Source organism: Peromyscus leucopus, chromosome 13 (genome assembly GCF_004664715.2).
Source record: "Peromyscus leucopus breed LL Stock chromosome 13, UCI_PerLeu_2.1, whole genome shotgun sequence".
NCBI lineage: Eukaryota > Metazoa > Chordata > Mammalia > Rodentia > Cricetidae > Peromyscus > Peromyscus leucopus.
Window position 1 is genome coordinate 6,464,411 of NC_051074.1, and position 21,533 is coordinate 6,485,943.

Genomic DNA, 21,533 nt, shown 5'->3' on the forward strand with positions numbered 1-21,533 from the left:
TTTTTTGCATTTTTTATTTAATTGATTTGTAGTATTTAAGACAATGACCTTTCCCTTCTGTCTGTCTCTGTCTCTGTCTCTCTTTCTTTATTAAAATCTACTTCTTTGTAGGTGAAATTCACGTGACTCACTTCACTCATTTGAAGTGTGCTTTAATACTTTGTAAAGCAGCTGTGGATCTCGGCAGCCTTTCCCAGGTCAACTTCGGAAGATTTTCATTACCTGAGAAGGGAAGCCCTGGGCCCTAAACAGTGAGCCCACTTGGTGCTTTTTTAAGAGGCTCTGTAAACATATTTGGTGACGAGAGCGTCGTCTAGCTGGCCGTCCGTCCTCCCGCTCTCCTAAAGTGAACTTCCTCCGCAGAGCCGGGGTGTAATTGAAAGTGGCCAGGGAAGGAATCCTTCTCGCCGGCCCCCCTTTCTGCGCGGGCCCCCCCTATTGTGCACCTCACCTCCCCGTTTTTGTCACTCCGCCTGACACTGTGTTGTCTTTTCCTTTCGCCCGACACCTGTCATCTTCCCCGCCCCCCGCCGCGTCCCGCTGCCCCTTCTGACATTGTGTACCCCTGCGCGCGCTGCAAAGGGAAGCACACAATAATGGCAGTCTCTGAACCATCTTCAGAGATGGGAGTGAAGTCAGCCTCCTCCCGCTGAAAGCTCCGTCAAAAGCTCCGGGCGAGGGTTTGAACTTCACTTCACACTCACCTTTTAACAGGGACCCGGGATGTTGTGATTTCCTCCGATGGCAAAGGTGGCTGCTTCTTTATTTACCAGCCGACACATCCCTCTGAGCCTCAGAAGGGACAGAGGCCCTATTAAAGATCCAAATGAGTCTCCCATTGTTGACCTTGGATCAAAGCAAGTGGCCTTTAATTTTCTACTTCCCACAATGACTTGCTGTTGAGTTTGTGGAAGGCCTTAGCCCTCAGCGGATTCCCCCTGGCAGTGCCAAATGGCTCTGTCTTTGAAAATCCTGAATTCTTTTAATACAGGGAGGAAAAAAAAAAAAAAACTAAAAGATTTTAGCGATGTGTTGTACCGAACACAGCCAAAGAAGTGCGTGAGGGTACCTGTGGGCACCAGAGCGCCGTCAGCACCAGGTGCCCATGCCACCCTTGTTCCTCCCTTCTCTCCTGTTGGTGGTGTTCCCCCTTTTTGTTCACGGAAACGTGGTTCTGAGGAGCACCCAATTTAAAGTAATTCATACACTTGCGGGTGATGGCCACTCGTCTCGTCAGCCACTCATCTGGATTATAGTGGCTCTTCGGAGCAAGTTTGCATCATCCCGTCCCCCAACCACACCCCTGAGGGACAGTGGGTAGAGATATCCCCCAGGAAGCTCTCCCTATCCCCCATACTGTCTGAAATGTCAACTGCCAGGGCTTTAGAAGACCCAGGGTGTGACTTGGGACTCACATGTGAAAAACAGAGGTGAGAGTAATTCTTGAAGAGTTCAGGTGTTCCCAACAGACACATCCTGGCTCTCCACCCACCGAAGCAATGGAATGTGGGAGCGAGGAGCTGATACCCTGTCTGTGAAAATGCCCCTGGATATTAGAAACCCTCTGTGTACCTGGCAGAGGCACTTCCCGAGAAGAGCCCCCCACAACAGGCCATTGAGATGGGCTCAGCTAATGATCGGCTGGGCAGATAATCGGAGGAGAGTTAATTGTGAGGTTCGATATAGCATCTTGTCGGCGAGATAAGTTGTCACGTTTTCCACTTGAGCTGAAACTAAATGATTGTAAAATAAGTTATGAGTGTCCTTGGGCCTGTCTGCCGGAATGATAGCTAAGAATACATTCCTGGCCCATCAGTCTCGAGCAGGCTGCTTGATATTTATGCGAGTGGAATGTTATTTTATTCTCCCTCTGGTCATGCTTGTCAGCTCCCCGAGTGAAAAGTGAAACTGCTTCTTGGACTCATACTTCACATGCCGGAGCTCCGAGAGACTGCAGATTGTGATCATTATTGCTCATGTTATATATTTTGGGGGGTATGTGTTGAACATTGATGCCCGATTGGGAAGAACTAATAGGCAACATTGAAAGCATAGGATGGGCCTGCCCTTCCTAGCTCAACAACCCATATCTGGGGGATCCCTACACCAGACAGAGCAGATTCAAACATGGAGTAATGAGGCACTGGCTGTTTTTTTTTTTTTTTTTTTTAATTTGATCGCCTTGCTTCTCTCCTGTATTTTAATGCCACAGACGGCAGTCTCTTGTCTTACTGCCTAGTAATTGATACAAAATGAAATGTGTTCTTCATAGGCAGTCAGGACGAGTGGTGGACTCTGAGGGTGAGGCTGAGGGACATCTTGTCAGGCTGGAGGAGCAGTCGGGGGTGAGATGTAGAAGCCTCACACACACTGACTGCTCATATTTTAGATCAGGGGGATATTAGGCAGTTCCTGGGGATTCTGGGAGTCAGGGCATAAATACTTGGACTGCAGGTGCCTGTGTGCAGACTGAAGTAACTAGAAACCCATCACCGTGTCTATGAGGCGGCTGTCAGTCTAGCCCACTCAGGTCTCAAGCCAAGGCCGCTTTCCCTGCCTCCTCCTGTCTCCTCTGAGCAAGGCTTTTGCCGCCCTTTTGATGTCCATCATTCCTCATCGTCACTGTCGCCCTCTTAGTGCCTGATTACATCAGCCTTGTGCACGTCTCCACGTAGGAGTCATGTGCCGAAGCCTGGCTGCAGGTCTGTTTTCTGACCCAGAACGTCTGGCCCAGCATTTGGTCCCTCAGGTAGCTGTGTACCGTACTTCCCCCTTAGTCTGGTGAAGAGGCCAAACTCCTAGAGTGCCACATCGATGCCTACCCCACTGGTGGGAAAGGAAAGCTGGACAGGAGGGGGTGGATTCCATCCCCTGAGCCGTGGAGTGTTTGGGCATTGGCACATGGGAAGATGCAGATGGAAAGATGGTGGACTTTGCCTTCTCTTACAAGAGAAGAGACCAGACCTACAGAGTCATCTCCTGCTCGGTCTGCATGAACAAGAACGGCCCCTCCTTTTGGGGTCTTGTTCCCTGTGCACCCCAAGGCACAGAGCAGTGCCTGGTTCACTCCTGTCCTCGTCTAAGAATGAACAAAAGGGGTCACAGATGTCGGGGTTGCTTTCCACCTCACTGGTCAGATCTAAAAACACTTCCAAGCCTTCCATAGTGTGAGACAACTCTTGCACTTTTCTCCCCACGCGCTCCCCGTGACACAGTGGCACCTCTGTCTTCACATTAGTCTCAGTCCTTGTCTGGGGATGAGTCTTCTCCCCCCCCCCCCAGTCTGTTTATCTGTGGGGTGTGAGTGCCTGCTCCAGGTGGGGGCTCCTGAGCATTCTGTGCTCCAGTGGCAGGCCCCAAGAAGAACAGTCTTTCATTGAAGGCATCAAGCAAGAAATTAGATAGGCATTCTTTTCAGGCCTTAGAAATGGGCTCCGTGGGGACGGGGCTTCTGCCCTTTATTCTTTGACAGTCGCTAGCTCAGAGAGCATGCTCAGTAAGTATCGGCTGAGTGTAAGGGAGACTCTTTCTGTCAATAGATCCCATTCATGGCTGTAGCCGTTCACCTCAAAATAGCTTCCAGACGGTTGGAAACGTGCAGGACAGTGTTGGACACAAAAGCATGCTTGTGGTGAGTTTTTAAGGATGTGACAGAGTTGATTGCACTCTGCTGTTCCACTGGGGACCACGGGTCCTCTCCCACCTGGGCCTGCACCTCAGGCAGTCGGTTCTTCAGTCAAACTGGCGGGTGCGGGGAGAATTCCCCCATGGCTGTCATCGTGGTGGAGAGAGAAAACACAGGTCCTGCCTGCATCCGTGAAGCTCACATCACAGCCAGCAGCGATGTTCTTGTGACAGACGCTTGTCACCATGTGGAGAGCCATGTCGATGGTGTAAGGAGGGGCTGTGGCTTGGGCAGGTTCTGGGCTGGCCTTGTGCTTTGCGGTGCCCCTACCTCCCGATGCACATCTCACTGTAGCTTCCCCTCGGGGGATGGAGGGGCAGGCCACAGCAGACGCAGAGAAACAGATGCTGCCCCTGGAGGCCTGTGCCCTGAAGTGGCTCCTGTCAGGGGCACTGGGGAGGCCAGCAGTGGCCAGCAGTGAGGAGGAGCACTTCAGTGGACTTGGCTTCCGAGAGCAGCAGAAACCAAGTAGTAAAACGGGAGAGTGGGCGAGGGAGACACGCCGTAAGAGGCCGGAGGGGGTCCGGCATGTCCAGTGCCGGCAGGGAGGGAGGGCGAAGGAGACACCCCATAAGAGGTCGGAGGGGATCCGGCATGTCCGGTGTCGGCAGGGAGGGATGGATGCTGGGACCAAAGTCACCATCTAGGCTAGAGTGGGCCCCAGGCTCACAGGATGAGGAGTTCCAGAGCTTGCCAGGCCTTGGGGAGAAGTGGGGTGCTTGTTTCGAAAGAGGTGGGGGAGAGAGAAGGAGAGGGAAAGTTCATTCAGTTAGATGGTGGGGGTTGGAGTGAGGTGAGGGATGCAGGAGGAATAGGAGAAGCCATGGACCAGCATCTAGGGAAGTGGCAGGTGGATTTCTAATTGAAGTGTGAGAAGCTCAGGGCAGCAGGGGTCCTGGTGCATATGGGACCCAGGCACATGGGACCCAGAATCTGCATAACGCTGTCTCCATGGCCCTAAAAAGAAAAGTAGGTGAAGTTAGGCTTCCTGTCAGGAACCATGGAGGGAAACTTGGGAAGCTGAGTTTTCAAAGATGATTCCGGTGGTGAAGGATGCTGGGACCTGCCATGAAGGTCCAACGGTATGGGTGAGAGGGTGGATGAGCTGTGGGAGTCGGAGAGGTAGCTGGCAGAGCCCTGAGGACACCCGGGAAGGGGGGCTGCTGAGGAATCAGGAAGGAAAGGGTCTGGCAGGGGGAGGGATGGGGACCAGACTTCACCTGGGCAGGTAGAGTGGCATCACAAGAGCCTGGGGAGCTGTTGTGGAATTGGAGGATCCCTGACGCGGCATCCGTAGAGTATCATGCAGCGGCATAGCTCCAGGCGGTTAGGTTTAAAGAAAGAGCCTCGACTTTTCCAGTGTGAACGGTGGGAGTCCTGTCTCCAGGAGAGCTGGCTTCCAGGGAGTATAGAGTGGAACGAGCCTTCCAAGAAGACAGTGTCCTGTAAGTCAGGATGTCCAAAGGAAGAGGGACCGTCCTGACCGGGGTCCCGTGAACTGGGGCTGTCCTGGGAAGGGCACTTCCCAACCTCTCGGGATGTGGGGTTCCTGTAGTACCACTACCCTGCTCACTGCAGTTTTCACATCTGTCTCAGCATTGCCATGGGGGCCTGGGAGATGCTTCTAATTGAGAACAAGGAGCTAGCTAGACCAGCAGAGACGCTGGGAACAGACCGGAAGCACCATGCTGAAGGATGCCTGTGGGGGAAAGCCAGAGTGCAGGGCAAGTCAGTGCCCTGACCCGCTGGGCTCTCGAGAAGGTGGGTGGCATTTCTTGCCAGGATTATCACCTTCTCAAGACCTGCCGCTTGCCACGCCTCCATGAGTCAAGACTTTCTGCCAGAATAATGACAGTCTGTAGGCACTGAGGCACCTGGAGATGAGAAGGAGTGCTCCCCCTGCTATCTTAGAAAAGGCTCTCTGTGGAAGGAAGGGAAGAAGTTGCCTGGAGACAGACACATTTGCTTTTCGTCCCAAGAAAGGAAAATTCTGATCCATGTGCCCGTGAGTTCAAGGCCTGCCCAGGTTTTCAAATGGGCATGTGCAGGCACACAGAAAAAGGTGACTCGTTTGACAGAGACGATTCACTAAGAGGAAAAACTGGGATTTGTGCCCCTTTAGTTTTTCTTGGTTCGCAAAACTGTATAAGTTGGGTACCTCTGGCCTCCGGGGTAGTATTTGAAAAAAATGGTTTATTGGTTTTCATTTCATTTCTTGTTGTTTTATTTTGTTTCTGAGGCAGGGTCTTACCAGGTAGGCTTCACTGGTCTGGTAACAGCTGTGTGGCCTAGGCTGACCTCAAACTCATGGTCTTCCTCCTGCCTCAGCCTCCTGGGTTCTGGGATTATAGGTATGTGTCCCCTTGCTCCGTTTATTCCTTGGCGAGTTCAGAGGCACGTTGTGGGAGAGCTGTTCATACGTCCATTCCATTATTCGTTACAGCAGGTGGCTAGGAGACAGAGGCGAGTGTTTTGTCTGAGCTCAGTGCTGCTTCTTAGAAGCCTCCATGTGTGGACTGGGGCTAGTGGCGGTGTGAGCCTGTCCCAACTGCACCCTGCTGAGGACTGTGACTCAGCTGTGGACGTAGAGGTTTGTGTTCCGAACAACCGAGACCTGCTAAGGAAGTTGTGCATAACAACCCAGGAAGCTTCCAGAGCCACAGCCCTCAAGATTGCCTCTGTGCCGAGAGCCCTCAGAGGACAGAGGGATGGGGTTGGAGCCCATGTGTGGGAGTGTTCGTGTGTGTGCTCTAATCGTCTCACAGAGATGTTGGTGTTGTGTTGGATAGCAGACGGTAGTTTAGTAACAATTCTCCGCCCCGCTGTGTTGGGCATTACAGGACCCCCGGGGAGAGAATCCACCCCTGCCCTGGAGAAGCTCTAGTTAGCTTCAGACCACTGACAGCCAAGTGCGGAGTGTCCCCAGTCAGACCCCTGGAGTAGAGATGTAACTTGGTAGCCGAGGAGAAAGAATGACTGGCAGTCACAGAGAGCTGAAGCGACAGGACAGTGGGACACTCGGGCTGTGACATGGCAATGTCTCTGGAGAGGAGCAGTGAGTGGCTTTGCCTCCCTGCCTGATGAGTGGGTCCTCTGGTGGGGCACAGGATGGCATGGACCACTGTCAGTGGGCCTGGCATGGGGTGGGCGGGAGGGTGGGGGCCATCTTTTTAGATCTGTGCATGAAATGCTTAAGAAGAGCAAAAGTGCTCACTGTCAAGCACGGGAGAGCTGCAGAAGGGCAGCTCCACAGTGGGTGACCATCTTGGAGTCTGGTACCTGTCCTAGGGATCCGATGGGGGCTTTGGGGACAGACTGTTTGGGAAGTTGTCTTTCGTTGTTTTGTTTCTTGGTTTTGGTGGTGATGGTTTGTTGGCTGGTGGTTGGTAGGTAGGTAGGTAGGTAGGTAGGTTTTGTTATTTTAGAGAGCCTGGGTCTCATTGTGTAGACAAGTCTGTTCCGGAACTCTCAGCTCCTCCTGCCTCTGCCTCCTAAGTGCTCGGTTAGAGGTGTGTGCCACCGTGCCCAGCTAGGGGCCACTGTTTTCATTTCAACCCTTATCCTCACCACCACCACTGCAGCAGCCTGCCCCCCACAGCCTGAAGTGGGGCTCGGGACTGCCGGCTGTCCCGGGGGTGCAGATCACCCCGGGAGAGGAACCAGCTGCGTGAGCTGGAAATGCTGGAGCCGGGTAGGAGTGGAAGGGGGGCAGCGTCGGGATAGACCAGAAGGTGGTGGTCGGTATCCATTCGAGAGCGCTGTGGTGCTCGTCCGAAGGGTCTCGGAATGGTTTTTCAGGGCTGGATCCCCAGCTTCTAGGGCTGGCGGTATTCAGAAAGCAGGAGCCAAGCGGACAAGCAGATAGAAGCCAGTGTGAGCCTCTCTGTCCGTGGGGGTACAAGACTCCTGAATCATGACCCAGGGACTCTGAAAACTTGGCGTGTGGGGAGGTGCGCCACCCGTGTTCCTGTCCCCTGCTCGGTGTACCGTTCTGCACTTGCATTCTGACTCTTCCCAGTCTTCTAGTGCCACTTTGGCCCTTCTTTTTTGGTAAAGATAAAGTAAATAACAAGTTGAGTTTTGTTTAACGGGAATTACTTACTGGATTTGCACGTTGGCTTTCAAGCCTCTCTATGGAGCCGAGCCAGAGGGACTCTTCTTCGCCTGCAGCTGTACGGTACTGGCTTGGAGACACTCCTGCAGGCTGTTGATGAGAGTTGTGGCGTGTTGTACCACCTCCCACTGATGACAAAGTGAAGTCACAGCCGCGTGTAGTGCTGCAAAGAGAAGGAAGTCAGGAATTATTCGCGCTTTGTGTGCAGGTTACACCCACTCAGGACAGGTCTCTCCGTGGGTTTGTATGTGTCAGTATCTCATTCCTGGTACATCAGGGTCTGTAAGGGAAGGAGAGGGAACACTCAGAATCCAAAGTTCGCCATCCGGCTGTCCCTGATGTCGTGTGTGAGCCTGTGAGGTTCCAGGAGTCCAGTTGCCGGAAACAGAGGATTTCCAGTGCCTGCTTTGGGCTGGGAGGTGCACATAGTCACCTAGATCTGTGCCTAGATCTGTGCCCTGCCGAAGCCCCAGGCCTCCAACCCAGCCACCCTTGTGTGCATGTGTCTCAGGAAAGACGGAAAGATCTCATGTGTTAATGCTGGAGGACATTGCTCAAGTGGGGGGTCACCTCCTTTTCTTTGCTCTGTGCTCCAAGCTCACCTTTGCGTTCTTTTGCCTTTTCTGGTTCGGTTGCAGACACGGGGCTGGGTGACTCGGTGTGTTCCAGCCCAAGTATCTCCAGCAGCACCAGCCCCAAGCTTGACCCGCCCCCCTCCCCCCACGCCAACAGAAAGAAACACCGGAGGAAGAAAAGTACCAGCAACTTCAAGGCTGACGGGCTCTCGGGCGCAGCTGAAGGTAAGGGTCCCCAGGCTGCCAGGGTGGGCGTCTGCACTGCGGAAATGTCCTTGCTCGTGAAGACCGCAATTTACCTAATGGCCAGATGTGGACTTTCTGAAGTGGCTTCTGCAAGTGAATTTAGTATGTTTTTATTCTGTACGTGCATGTGGAGATATGTGCATGCATACAAACACACACATGCACACAAAGATGGGAGGTGTGAATGGAGCTAAACTTAAGAAATACTCAAAAGAAAACCAAAAATTCAGAACATTGTTGTATTAACAGCATGTTTTGTTAGTGAGATGGACAGTAACAGAGTTTGGCTTGAGCAAAGGTTCCCATTCTTAGAGACTACCTTGTCATTCGGATCCTTTCTCTTTCCTTGTACGCCAAGCTTTTCCCTGAACATTCTCCTTCTGTGTCCAGAAGTATGGATTGCAAGATGCTGCTCCCAATGAGGCTTTGTGAGTCCCCAGCACATAGCAAGCAACAAGGACCAGTGGGGCTCAGCAGGGTGCCCCATCATTTGAGCTGGGCCATGTTGTTTTGGGTATCGTCATGAGGAAGCTGGAGTCCAGAGCCTCGCAGATTGGGGTTCCTTGCAAGGCCCTAAGCTCTTCTCCTTCACCAAGGTTCATCCGGTTCTGTCCCCAGCAGCTTCCTGCTGACAGGGTTAGGCCGTGAAGACCAGTTTTCTTATTTGGGGATAAATAAGGATGAATCTGCCATGTGAGCAGTCATGGAAAGTAATATTGAAGGGTGCGGGCACTGGATTAGATGCTGCTACTCTAGCTCCCCCTGGAAAGGTTCTGCTCAAATGCTGAGAGCTAGTGAGACCTCATCAAGAGCCACCGGCCGATGTCAGCTCCAACCTGCCCCAAGGAGAGGCTGGGACAAGATGGTAGCACTGCCACCCATTCTAACCTCCAGCCTAGGGACCCAAGCAAGAGTTTCCCTAACTAGTGTCCTAAAGTGCCTGTCAGGTAACAAATAAGTCTCAGAACATGTCACACGTTTCCAAATGGTGTTTGTTCTTAATGTCACAACTGAAGGCCAGTTCTCTCTATAGGTGCTCACATGCACTTCAGTCACCTACACACATGATCTGTGCCTAAAGCTGTAAGAGCAAGCCTGTGATAATCCAGCAGTAGTGTGTTCAGCCAATGGGGTGTTGGGAGGAATATGGAAAGTGACCTTCGCTGACTTTCTGAACTCATGGGGTCATCTGGTGGGTGCTATGCAGTAGTGTGCCATCAAGCTGGGATAGGGTGACTATCCTAACAGACAGACAGATGGCAGCTTTTGGGGGATAACTCTGTAGTGCTTGCCTTCTAAATATGGGGAACTGAGTTTGAGCTCCAGAACCTGCCTACATAAGCCAATCATAATGGTATGTGTTTATAACCCTAGCACCAGGATTACAGGCATATCCCTGGCATTCACTGGAAGGCCAGCCTAATCTGCTTTGGCAACTTCCAAGCCAGTGAGAGACCCTGCTTCCAAAACAAGCAAAAAAAAAAAAAAAAAAAAAAAAAAAGGTGTACAATGCCTCAGGAATGATTGTCCTGTATCCTCCCCATGAGCATGCCTGAGCATATAGGTACCACAGAAACACATAGATTGGAAAGTCACAACAGTGTCTCAAACTAGGCTGGATGAGTGGGCAGCACATCTTCAGAAGTTTTGGATGGGTCTGCGGAGACTTACCCTCAGTTCACTGTCAGTTTCTAATAGGAAGGAAGCTCTAATACAGCCATCTGTATAATTTCCCCCGGAAGTGTTAACCTGCCCCACCGCCAGCATGTCATTTTTATGAGGCCTGTATGTAGTTATCTAGTCTATGACAATGTTTTTCCCACATTTTAATGTCCCTTTTTTTTTTTCTTTTCTTTTTTGAGTCTGGGTCCCACTATGGAGCCTCAGCTAGCCTCAAGCTCACAATCCTCCTGCCTCAGCCTCCTGAGTGCAGCATGTGTACATCAGATTGTGTGCTGTTACTCTACCGTTGACGCGCCGTTTGTGGTCTTTAGGCCTCTCTGTTCCTTAGATGACAACAACATGAAGTCTGACAAGCAATGTTGCCCTCAATTAAAGCCAGTTGCTCAAACACTTCTGTTAACAGTGCTGTTTGGTTGTGAGACTATGTTTCTGGGGGCTGGAGAGATGGCTCAGCAGGTAAGAGCACTGGCTGCTCTTTCAGAAGACTCGGGTTCAATCCCAGCACCCACGTGGCAGCTCACAGCCGTCTGTAACTCCAGTAACACAGATATCCTTGCAGGCAAAACATAAATGGACATAAAATAAAAATCAACTCTTTAAAAATGTAAGAAGGAAAACGGCATGTTTTCTGTTGCTCACTCCGGGGTGGTGCTGACTGCTGGTGCCCTCAGGTGTCCCCTATTCGTGGCCTCCTGTTTTACCTCTGCTATCTGAGATACACACAGTGCCCCAGCACAGGGCTTCTGACCCCCTTCTGGGACTCATTTCCACCTGAAAAAGGGTTTTGCAGCCCCAGGTATAAAGAGAGAGAAAATAGGTATTCAGATCTATAAATAATAAATGATGAATGTATTTTAAAATGATTCTTTTGCAGATGTATAATTTTTAATATTTATTAAAGATGAAAGTGGGGCTGGAGCGATGGCCTAGTTGCTAAGAGCACTTGCTGCTCTTCTAGAGGACCAGAGTTCTGTTCCCAGCACCCATGTTAGATGACTAACAACCACCCACAGCGCCAGCTCCAAGGGCTCCAGTGCCCTCTTTTGGCCTCCAGGGGCACTTGCATATACATAGCGCGCGCGCACACACACACACACGCGCACACACACACACACACACACACACACACACACACACACAAATTAAAAACAACATTTTTAAGAGACAAAAGCACATCTGCATGCCCATGAGATGGATGCTTCTTTATTTTTGCATAAAAAATTAAATCTCGGCTGGATGTCAGATACCACAAGATGTAGAGCATCTTCAACATTTTTCAGACTTGATAGATGTTTTGATTTTATAATCATCAGAGCTGGGAATGCCACTTTGCATAAATACATACTACAAAATAGTAGAGTGTATGTAGGGCCATTTTCAAAATTGTTTGAAAATTTGTCACAACCCTAAGCCAAAAATGCATTGAATGATCTTATTTTTAATGGAAGTCAAGTCAGCAACTCCAATGGTAGTCTTTAAACCCAGGCATTCTAACAGTTTTCAGAGATAGACTGATTGGATATGGACACTCGGAGGAATGCCTGTAGGAAAATACTAAGTCTTTGTTTTCTGTATGTCCCTTATATTTTTATAAGCGTACAGTGTAAACACTGCAGTCCAGAGAAAGGCCACTGTCTGGGGTCATGGACCCACTGTGTAAGAAGCTGGGCTATAGAAAGTATCTGTGAGGTAGCTGGATGCTCTCTCCGCCTTCCGCTTTCCATGATGGCAATAAACAACTACAATCAAACATTTTAATAGTGTAAAAAAGATAAAATCCCATTGATAGCTAATTCAGTCAGGGGAAAAGCTGGTGGTGTGCTCAGGCTGGTCAGTACAGATTTACCGAAGGGACTCTGGAGACATGAGAAAGGACCTGGAGAGGAAGTGAGTTGGGGAGGGAAGTGTCCCTGGCAGATGCTGTGGCCTTCCATAGAGGGATGGGTGCAGTTCAGCCATGACCTCATCTCCTCCACCCTGTCCTCAGTATAAGTGAACCGACAGCCAAAGGCCCGAGCCTCAAAGCTGCTGGCCCCCCTGTCTGCTCCACGGGGCCCCTTGCACAGCCCTGAAGAAAGCCTGCCCGTAGTCCTCTTTCACACATGCCACAGACCAGAAGCCTCGGAGAGCTAAGGGGTAGGCTGTGCATGAGTGGAGCCCCGGGACTCCCTGCATGCCCCGGGGGGCCATCCCCAGCTGCATGCAAGAGCTGCACACAGGCTTCCTGGGATGTTTCCCTCTGTGCTTTCTGCAGTCAGAGATGCAGGCTGGAGAACTGTGTCAATATTTATGCTGCTTCAGCTTCAGAAATAGTGCCTGACTGGTTCCTCAGTGTGACACAAACAGCCACTCCAGCTCCAGTGCACTCAGCTCCAGTCTTTCTTGGGGATGAACACCAATGCAGTCTACACCGTGTGACAGAAGATGCCTTACCAAGCTTAAGTAGAACAGCTGTTACGATTTTAATACTGAAACATAAGTGTGCATATGCTGTTGATTGTATACTAGCCTAAAAACCTATGTGTGCAGACCTGTTGATTGTATGCTAACCTAAAAACTAATCACAAAATGAATCAAATGAACATGGTAAATTACAGAAGTAGAAACAACTTTAAAAAAATCTTGGTATTAGGGCTCCAACAAGGTAATTTGGTAGTCATATCTAGTGATTAAGTGTAGATTTGGGGAGATCAAGCCCTTCCCTAGGCTCTTAAGTAATTATGGGCATCAGAGGAATCCTAAGATGTGGAGGTCAGGTAGAGCCCACCCCATCCTCCACCCTGCCCTGGGAAGGCTTGGAGGTGGGTAAGGCCAAGACAGAACAGAGGACTCACCCTCGCCCATTGTGTGGTGTTTCCTTTAACACATGGACCCCTGAGAAACGTGGGCACATGTCCAGTGTCTCCAGACCCTAGACCCGAGCCTACCAGCCACAGCCAGTGAAGGGCGTGGCCACTCCTCAGACAGGAGCCTAAGTGCTGCTGTGTGCTCTCGGGTCTGCGCAGTAGCCACATGTCAGGAGTCTCCCACAGCGCGGATCTGTTCTTGCCACCTGCACAGCACCTGTGAAAGCTTCACACACACACATGCACACACACCCCAAGTCTGTGACACCCTTCCTCAGGGAACGTTTACATCCTGCCAGTAATTGAGTTACCAGGAGGAAATACAGGCTGGTCTTTTGAGATGACTTTTTCTCTATGATTTCTTGTTCAAAAAAAAAACTTAGATTTTTTTTTTAATTTCTGCTAACTAAAGCATTGGGCATAGGACATTTGCCACAGGTGGCACAGTGGAAGCCACTGTCCCCTCTCCTTGAAACCTGTTCCCACTCATGTCCACGTGGTCCCGATCCCCGCACCATCACCAGCACTGACTGAGTACACCAGTGGTGTTCTGGGTCTTCAGATGAGTTTTATTTGTGGAGAAGGATTGCATAGACTGAGGAAATTGCCTGTATCATTGAGATCTGTATTCATGGACCAATGAGGAGCCTAGAAAGAATAGAAATGGAGGTGCGCCTTGTTATGGAGCCCTGGAAACGTAGAGAATAGTCACATGGGACATAGGGCATGCTCAGTTGATGGAAGATGGCTGTCAAGTGCTAGGTGGCCCTGACTAATCTAGGAAGTGTCAGTGGGACCCTTGCATGGAGGCCCCAAGGAGATGACTTTGGATTAGAAGGAAGCTAAGAGCCAGACAGTGCTAAGAGGAGATGGCGCCAGCCCTGCAGTGGGGTGCAGGGTGGGTCAGGCCACAGCCCACAGGCCACAGTTGAGGACTCTGGGGTCTGTACCATCTTCGGAGTTCCAGGACCGGCTTACCCGTGTGTGTCTGGGAAAGCGCTGAGGATTCTCTAGGTCCCTAACGACTTACTAACCATGGGCATTGTCTTTGAATTTGGACACCTCCTGGATTCCTTCTTAACTGTCATCCAACAGTAAGGTTATGCATCCGTGGTGAAAGGAAGCTGCAGCCCGGGAGCCCTGCTCTGTGGCCCCGAGTCTGGTGGTCTTCGTTAGTTTTACAACGTTCATGCGCGTTTGCATCAAGTGCTAATTTCCCTGTTTCCCCAGTGAAAAGGCTGAAGTAGGGAGAGGTTAAGTGGCTTTCTTGTCCAGGGTCAGATCGCTGGTAGGTGATAGAACTGTCTCTTGATTCGCTGCCTTCGACTCTTTCCACCGGGCGGAAAGCGAGGCTTTGAGCTATGTGAAACAGCTTTTGAATCTGGGAGTGGAGCACACTGAAAAGCCTCCTTGAATTTCTCAGATTCCACGGAAAGACACTGGCTTTCATATAGGTCTGAACATCTAGAAGTTGTGTGGCAAAGATCTTTTTTAAAAATGCAGGACCCATCTCAATGTCCCCACTCTTATTATACAAGAGGGACTGCAGAATTCCTGGTGTTGCCCCCCCTCCACACCTCCCCCAAGTTCACAGTGCTTTGTGTAAAAGGTCTCAACGGGAATTTATTTCATCCTTCTCATCCTATTTCTTCAGCGCTTTCTGGGTCTTTAGGAACCATTGAGTGGTTGACTCAGAATGGCTATTAAAGGATTATCCTAGACAAGGTAAGTCACCCACGGGCCTCTCTGTCACAGTAGAAAATGAATTGCTCATCCCAGTTGCTCTCACTGAGCAGTCACAGGTGAGGCCCAACATGTTGACAAATTCCATGAACTCCATAGTTGCAAAGGTCACCTTCAACTTGGTTTTTCTTTATTCACTCAGAGAAGACCCTAAAATTATGAATCATGTCTCTTTTTTCCCATCAAATATTAAGCAACCACCATGGGGAAACACAGTGGCTTTGGAAACATTGGAGACACTGGGAGTTAAAACTGAGATCTGCTTGCTCCCCCAGGGGGTTCAGACCCTTAATATCTCAAAACATAAACTCTAAATGGTACCTCCCTAGGGTGTCAGAGGCATACTCAAGAAAGGTGTGGCATTCAGAGGCATAGCCACATGCCCAGGATAAGTGTGAGGGAAAGCTCTTCTGACCTGTGTAGAACTTAGTGTTGTGTTTAGTACACAGTGGTTCTTAATACAACTTGGAAAGACATTTTCTCCTTCCTACTTCCTACAGCTTGGTCGCCTTGGGGTAGGTGTAAGTTGATGCTGTGGAAGGCACTTGGCGGAGAAGATGAAGAATCATGCCTGAGCGGCATGTGGTTACTTCCCTCTTTGGGATTATTAGCAAGTAACCTTTGGGCACCCACAGCTCTTAGCTCATGCCTGGCCTTCCGACCATGTTGATCGCCATGCTCTCTGGGTGTCAGGAGTGAGCTGGGGGTCTTATCTGCCATTAGGAGAGTGTGACAAGCTTGTGGGTGTCTATTCACAGTGACGTGCATGACATACATGACTGACGGAAGTCAGGGCTCAGGACCAATGATGTGATCCCACCCTACATGCGTTTTCAGACTTCATTTTGTGTTGTTTAGAAGCTCCGGGGGGGGGGCACTTGTGAGAGGTGACCATGCAGGTCTTTCATGCTGTCATCTGTCACTCCGTTTCCGCTCTCACCATTGGGAACACTTCACCAGCCCTCTATATGTCTCCATGGTCAACAGCATGGAGATTGCATGATCTGTAGTCATTTTCATGCCTGAAACCCAGAACTTTCCCTTGTATTGAACTGGGGGGGGGGCGGTGGGTCCTGAGTCATTGAGTTGTACAGAAAATGTCAAAAACCAAGAATTCCACCATCCTCCCAAAGATAACACAAAAAGAAATGTAGTGGTTTTGACTCTCTGCCCAAGGCTGCCAGAGGCTGACAGGGTCTCCCCACCCTTAAGCTGTGGGTTCTAGGAGACACCATGGGCCCTGATGGACTCTCTAACCACACACCAGCTTGGCTGTTCCAAGAGAGTCCTCGGACAGTCACTCCAGCTTCCCAGAGAACAAACCTGCTGAAAGTGAGTAGGGCTGAGCTTGCTCTAGACGTTGACATTGTACGTTGGACACAGTTGACTCAAAAGCCATCCTGCGGGGTACAGTCCGGCCATCACAAACACACACAAGCTGTAAGTGCTCTCAGATCCTTTGTGGAAGTCAGCAGGTTGGAAGTAAACAAAGATGAGTCGGTTACAGCAGGGGAAGCCGGAACAGAGGATTCCCACCACGACAAACCTGCCAATAGGAGAGGATTCGTGGTCCTTTTGTAAGTCCCCACAAACTGACGGGCTTAGCTTCAGGACCATGAAAGTGCATTGAGCACCTACTGGATGCCAAGTGCTGTGCTTGATACTGAGCGGGAAACTAGAAGAGCAGGGCACACTGATGGAGCTGTAGAAGGCAGTGGCTGGTGCTGTGCTACTGATACCCACACATCCTGGTTGCCCGGGAGACTCCACAAAGGGGCACAGTATCCCCATTGCCTTTGAAAGAGCATGGAACGTCTACTCTCCTAAGGCACAAACGTAGGGGAATTCTGTTAAGTGAAAATGAGATCAGTCCTAGGAAGTGGCTTAGAGCCCTTTCAGTGTCCTGAGGAGACTGTAGTGTGACGGGACACGTGGTCAGTTCAAGCTCCCTGTCCCCGGCCACACAGGAGAATGAACTCACCCTTGCCAAACACAAGTTACAAGACTCCACTTTGGAATCCAGATATGCAGCAAGCCTCCACACCTAGCTGTTTGCCTATACTTGGAGGTGCTCTTTCCGCCTGGGGACCTCTGTCAGTCCAGCCTCCTCCTAAAGAATCTGGAATACCGTGATTTCTTCTGTCCAGCTGGGAGCTCCTGGGTCTGCTAGCATTCCAGTCAGGATCTGCCTTGACGTTCTCAGGTGCCATGGCTGTCACTTAACTCAGTGATGAAGCTGTAACCCCTGAGACCATGGTCACATCTAGGAGAGAGGCAGCGCTGGTTCTCACGGTGGTACCCCTCCGCTTACTGCTTTCTCCCCAGGCCTCACCTACTTCCTGCACCTCATCTTACCTCAGGCCAGGGACTTGTGAACAAATCCTGATGGTCCCCTCCCAAACCATGGGCTCCATCGTCAAGATACATCCTCAGCCACCAACAAAGCCCCAGTGGGGCCACCATGCCATCCCTGTGGGTGGGCAGGGCTGGCAGCTCCTCCTGTTTTACAAATGCAGACAGAGGTTCAGTAGAGCAGTGAGTGCTATGTCCCATAGATGGGGGCTGAGGTCAGAGGCTCCGTCAGGCCGCTGGGTCAGGGTAGTCTATGTTTGGCTTTGTGCGTGGTTATTCTCTTGGGCATAAGCCCTAGAGCAGTGGTTCTCAACCTTCCCAATGCTATGACCCTTTAATACAGTTTGTCATGCTGTGGTGACCCCAACCATAAAATTATTTTCATTGCTACTTCATAACTGTAATTTTACTACTGTTATGAATTGTAATGCAAATATCCAGTGGTCTTAGGCAAACCCCATGAAAGGGTTGTTTGAACCCCAAGGGGCCCTGCCCTCTCTACTCTTGACTTGCTCTTGAGACTAGGAGACAATCCTTCTCAGACTGGATCTCTTCCTGGCTCGGGTGCAAACATTTCGTTTTCTTGTATGTGTTTGCCCTCTCTGATCCAAGTACAGGCCCAGTTCACTGCTCAGCTACTTTGCAGGCAGTTAGAACCTACAGGATTAAACACCAGCTGACTTCTGGGGGCGGTCTCTCTTGCAGTTTCTTCGGAAACGTAATCAGTTTTTGTGTGGAATAATATTTGTTCTTTTGGTTGTTCTGGATGAAGGGAGTGAGCATTTCAAGGGCACTTTGAGGTTAGCAGGAGACGTGGAGTGATTGGTTGAGCCCTCTGTCATTCCTAGGAGTTCTGCTTTGCTGACTGAGGTACTGCTCAAAGACCTGTGTGCCCTAGCTCCAGGTCTGCGGATGATGATGACCTCTTGTGTTCCTGAGATGTCTTACCTGTCCTCTAGAGAAGGCATGATTCAGGGTGAAGTGCAAGTGTGTTTGGCACTCTGTCTTCCGGCCTTTCAGCTACACCCTTTTCTCAAATAATAAGCACCAGGTATGACGCCATGGGCGTATCTCCCATGAAAGAAGGGAAGACAGTGGAACTCCAGCAGCAGGCCTTGCCTGCACGCACCCCACTTCACTGGGCCATCTTCAGTATGCAGGAGATGGAGCAAATTGGCCATTTGTCTGTGGGGTAATGGGCTTTGTGCAATATGAAAATCTATCAAATGGTTACATGCAATGACTTTATATCAGAGTTCATGAAGAGCGTGCCTACTGCACACAGTTTAATTCTATTTAATTTTTTAAGGGGGGAAAAAAGCAAAGGGAAATGTTTTAGTTTCTCTTAAGCTGATTTCTCTCAGCTTTTTCTTAAAAGTGCCTTTCTAGTTACCACACAGTGATATGATCATTATCCGCCACCTCGTCGCCCTGCTGCCTCTGCATGCAGTAAAATACAAAAAGAGAGGGAGAGGGAGAGAGAAACCAGGGGAGCTTGTGAAGTATGACTCCCCATCCCAAGACTCATTGCCCACGATTCGTACCGCTTGACAGTAATGATCTTATTACAGCACTGTGGACCTTGAAGAGATTCCGTGAGGAGAGTGAAAGGACGGAGGCCCGTGTAATCAAGTGGCGCTGAATATTCCACGCGTTTTTGATCACACACTGATTGGGCACAGTTTTAGCCCATCTTCTAGTCAATTATGCATGGCCCCTGTGCTCCTCGGATAGGCAGGAACATTGATGGCTGTTGTCTGGCTTTGGCAGGCAGCCAGGAGTTTGAAGTGCCTTGCACACACCGTCTTCAGGATAAGTGCTTTTTAGTTGGAATTGATTACCTTTCTTTGGGTTTTGCTTAATAGCAAAACTGCATTTGGAGAGGGCTTCAGGTGAAAAATGGCCGCATTAGCCATTTAGAGCATCCGAACTCCTAGTCAATTTTTAGACTCCCTTCCTTTCCATCTAATTTCTGCTTAATGATGTAATGTTTGCTAATATGTGGGACACCTCACCGTGTTTGCCTGCAAGCATGCGTGTTGAGCATGCTGGATAGGTTCAATCACATGGCCATCTCTTTCAGGCCTTCCGACAGATCGCAGCGTTGAGGTGATCTGTGGATCAATGTCTGCCTTCTCCTAAAAGTAACTCAAAGATGCTTTTCTCTGCAGGAAGATGGGAGAAATGCTTCTTGATGGAGTTGGCTGCCCCTTAGTGATGGCAGAGGTTGTTGTCCTTGATACTGTGAGATGTGTTTTTCTGCTTTTTGTCCCAAAAGATTCTGGCCTTTCTGTCTTTGTCTTGTGGTCCAGGCATATTTGAAAGCTTGGAATGTTTGCCTGGTTTGAAGATCATGCATGCAGTTAAACAAATCACCACATGTCTAGGAGACTGAGGAGCCAAGAATTTTGCTTCCTTCCTCCTGTCAGATTCTTACATCTGATTCTTGGCTCATAGATAATGCTAGAACTTTCAGGCAGGAGAATTTCAAATTTTCTTTTCATGTTTTTGTGTGTGAAAGTGTGTGTAGGTGTGTGTGTGTGTGTGTGTGTGTGTGTGTGAGAGAGAGAGAGAGAGAGAGAGAGAGAGAGAGAGAGAGAGAGAGAGAGAGAAAACAGAATTGAGCACCTCAGAGTAAGTGATCAGTGTAGTGTATTCTGAAAAATATTCTGAAGTCACCAAAAGCATGGTATCAGGGAGCCTCCAGTCACTGAGCTGATGTGTGAACTAAGAGCCCTGGCTTGCTCCGCTGGGTATCTCAATAACTTGATTTGACTCTTCCTAATGAGATAAATTGGAAGCTTTGTTCTTTTACTTGGTTTTCATTTGGGTCTTTCATGATGTCTCAGGTGAGAATTGCTTCCCTCTGCAGTCAGCCCAGCAAAAGCCGTGATGTACTCTAGGCACAGCTCCCAAACCTGCCCTGAGAGAAACCACCAAAAAGCAAAATAATGTCCTATCAGAATTTCGATTCGTTGATGCCTCTTTAACAGAGACAATCAGTCATAAAATGAGAAGTCTGTTGACAGTCTGTTAGCGGTAGGGTTGCAGATAGTTGCTGAACTTTGCTGTGTGCCAGGCGGTGCTGTTAAATGAGTACTGTGTGTCCTGTCATAATCCCTGGGAGCCTGCGAGGCAGGTACCGTTATGCCTGGTTTTATAGCCCAGGAAACCGAGGGTCGTAAACTTTAACTAACTTGCTCAAGGCCACAGACATAGCGCCACCTCAGATCCACTCGGGACGGGACGCACCACTGCTCTGCGTACTGCTTCCAGCTGCCTCCGCAGTGACCTTCCCTTCCGGGAAGACCGTTTGCCCCTTCCCTTCAGATCTTGCCTTACCTAACACTCTTGTGGATTCAGTTCATACCAAGGAAAGGATGATCAAAAGGATGTTTCTCCTCCATTTTAATAAGTTAATAGCCAACCCCTCAAAAACGTAATTTGACCCGTGACTGCGTATCAGCAGATGGACAAAATGTGGGTTATTTTACCTCAATGGGTGAATCCAGTTCCCAGGATTAAAGAGAAATAGAGAGCTGGTGGGCCCAAGGGAACAGTTTACTAAGTGAATGCAGAACAGCTTATGACACTCTGGCAATTCCCGCGACCCAGTCACGCAGTTTGAGATCTGTTAGCTATTTTCTTGATCCCTCTTGGCATTACGTTAGTCTTTCAGGGCCTGTAGTGATGTGATCTGAGCTAGAAGATTGGGGTAAAGGCCCCACCTGGCCGCAGGAACCCTGGCCTTGCACCTAGGCTGCAGGATGTCCTCACTGTGGTGTGCTGGCTCTCGGTCTTCCTGAATGCCTGAGTGTATGTGGTCGTCCCTGCTGGTGGGTGGTGACTGAAGATAGATATGTCCATGTGCTTTCTTCCCTTGCCATCCTAGGCTCAGGGATGGGACATGGAGTTGGTTTACCCATGTTTGTCAAGAAATGGCATGGAATTCCAGTTCATGGAAGGGAGGAAACAGCCAACCCCACGCCCCCATCCCTACCCCACCACTGGGTGACAGGAGCCATCTCTTCATGACTGGCTCCAGTCTCTTTAACAGGCAACTTGGTTCCTTCCAGTGTGAGAGTTACTATATCGTGAGTTTGCTTGGGGTGGGGTCTCTCCCAGGCTCTTCTGTCAGAAGAGTTGAAGGCAAATTGAAAAGCATGGATTTTTAGGCCAGATCTAGTTCCTGCTTTCATTTCAAAGTACTAAAAAAAAAAAAAAAAAAAAAAATACTTCGAATACTCCTCCCTATCAGAACCTGTGAATACACTGTAGAACTTGGTTGG

At 49.8% G+C, this 21,533-nt stretch overlaps 1 protein-coding gene across 8 annotated transcripts in view; it reads left to right on the forward strand.

Annotated features, from left to right (window-relative positions):
- Agap1 (ArfGAP with GTPase domain, ankyrin repeat and PH domain 1) overlaps positions 1–21,533 on the forward strand; it is a 461,561-nt gene that overhangs the window by 338,133 nt on the left and 101,895 nt on the right. For all 8 annotated transcript variants that reach the window (XM_028880390.2, XM_028880391.2, XM_028880392.2 and 5 more), the window contains one exon: positions 8,438–8,599. In XM_028880390.2, the coding sequence (XP_028736223.1) occupies positions 8,438–8,599 (162 nt within the window). The remainder of the gene's footprint in view (positions 1–8,437; positions 8,600–21,533) is intronic.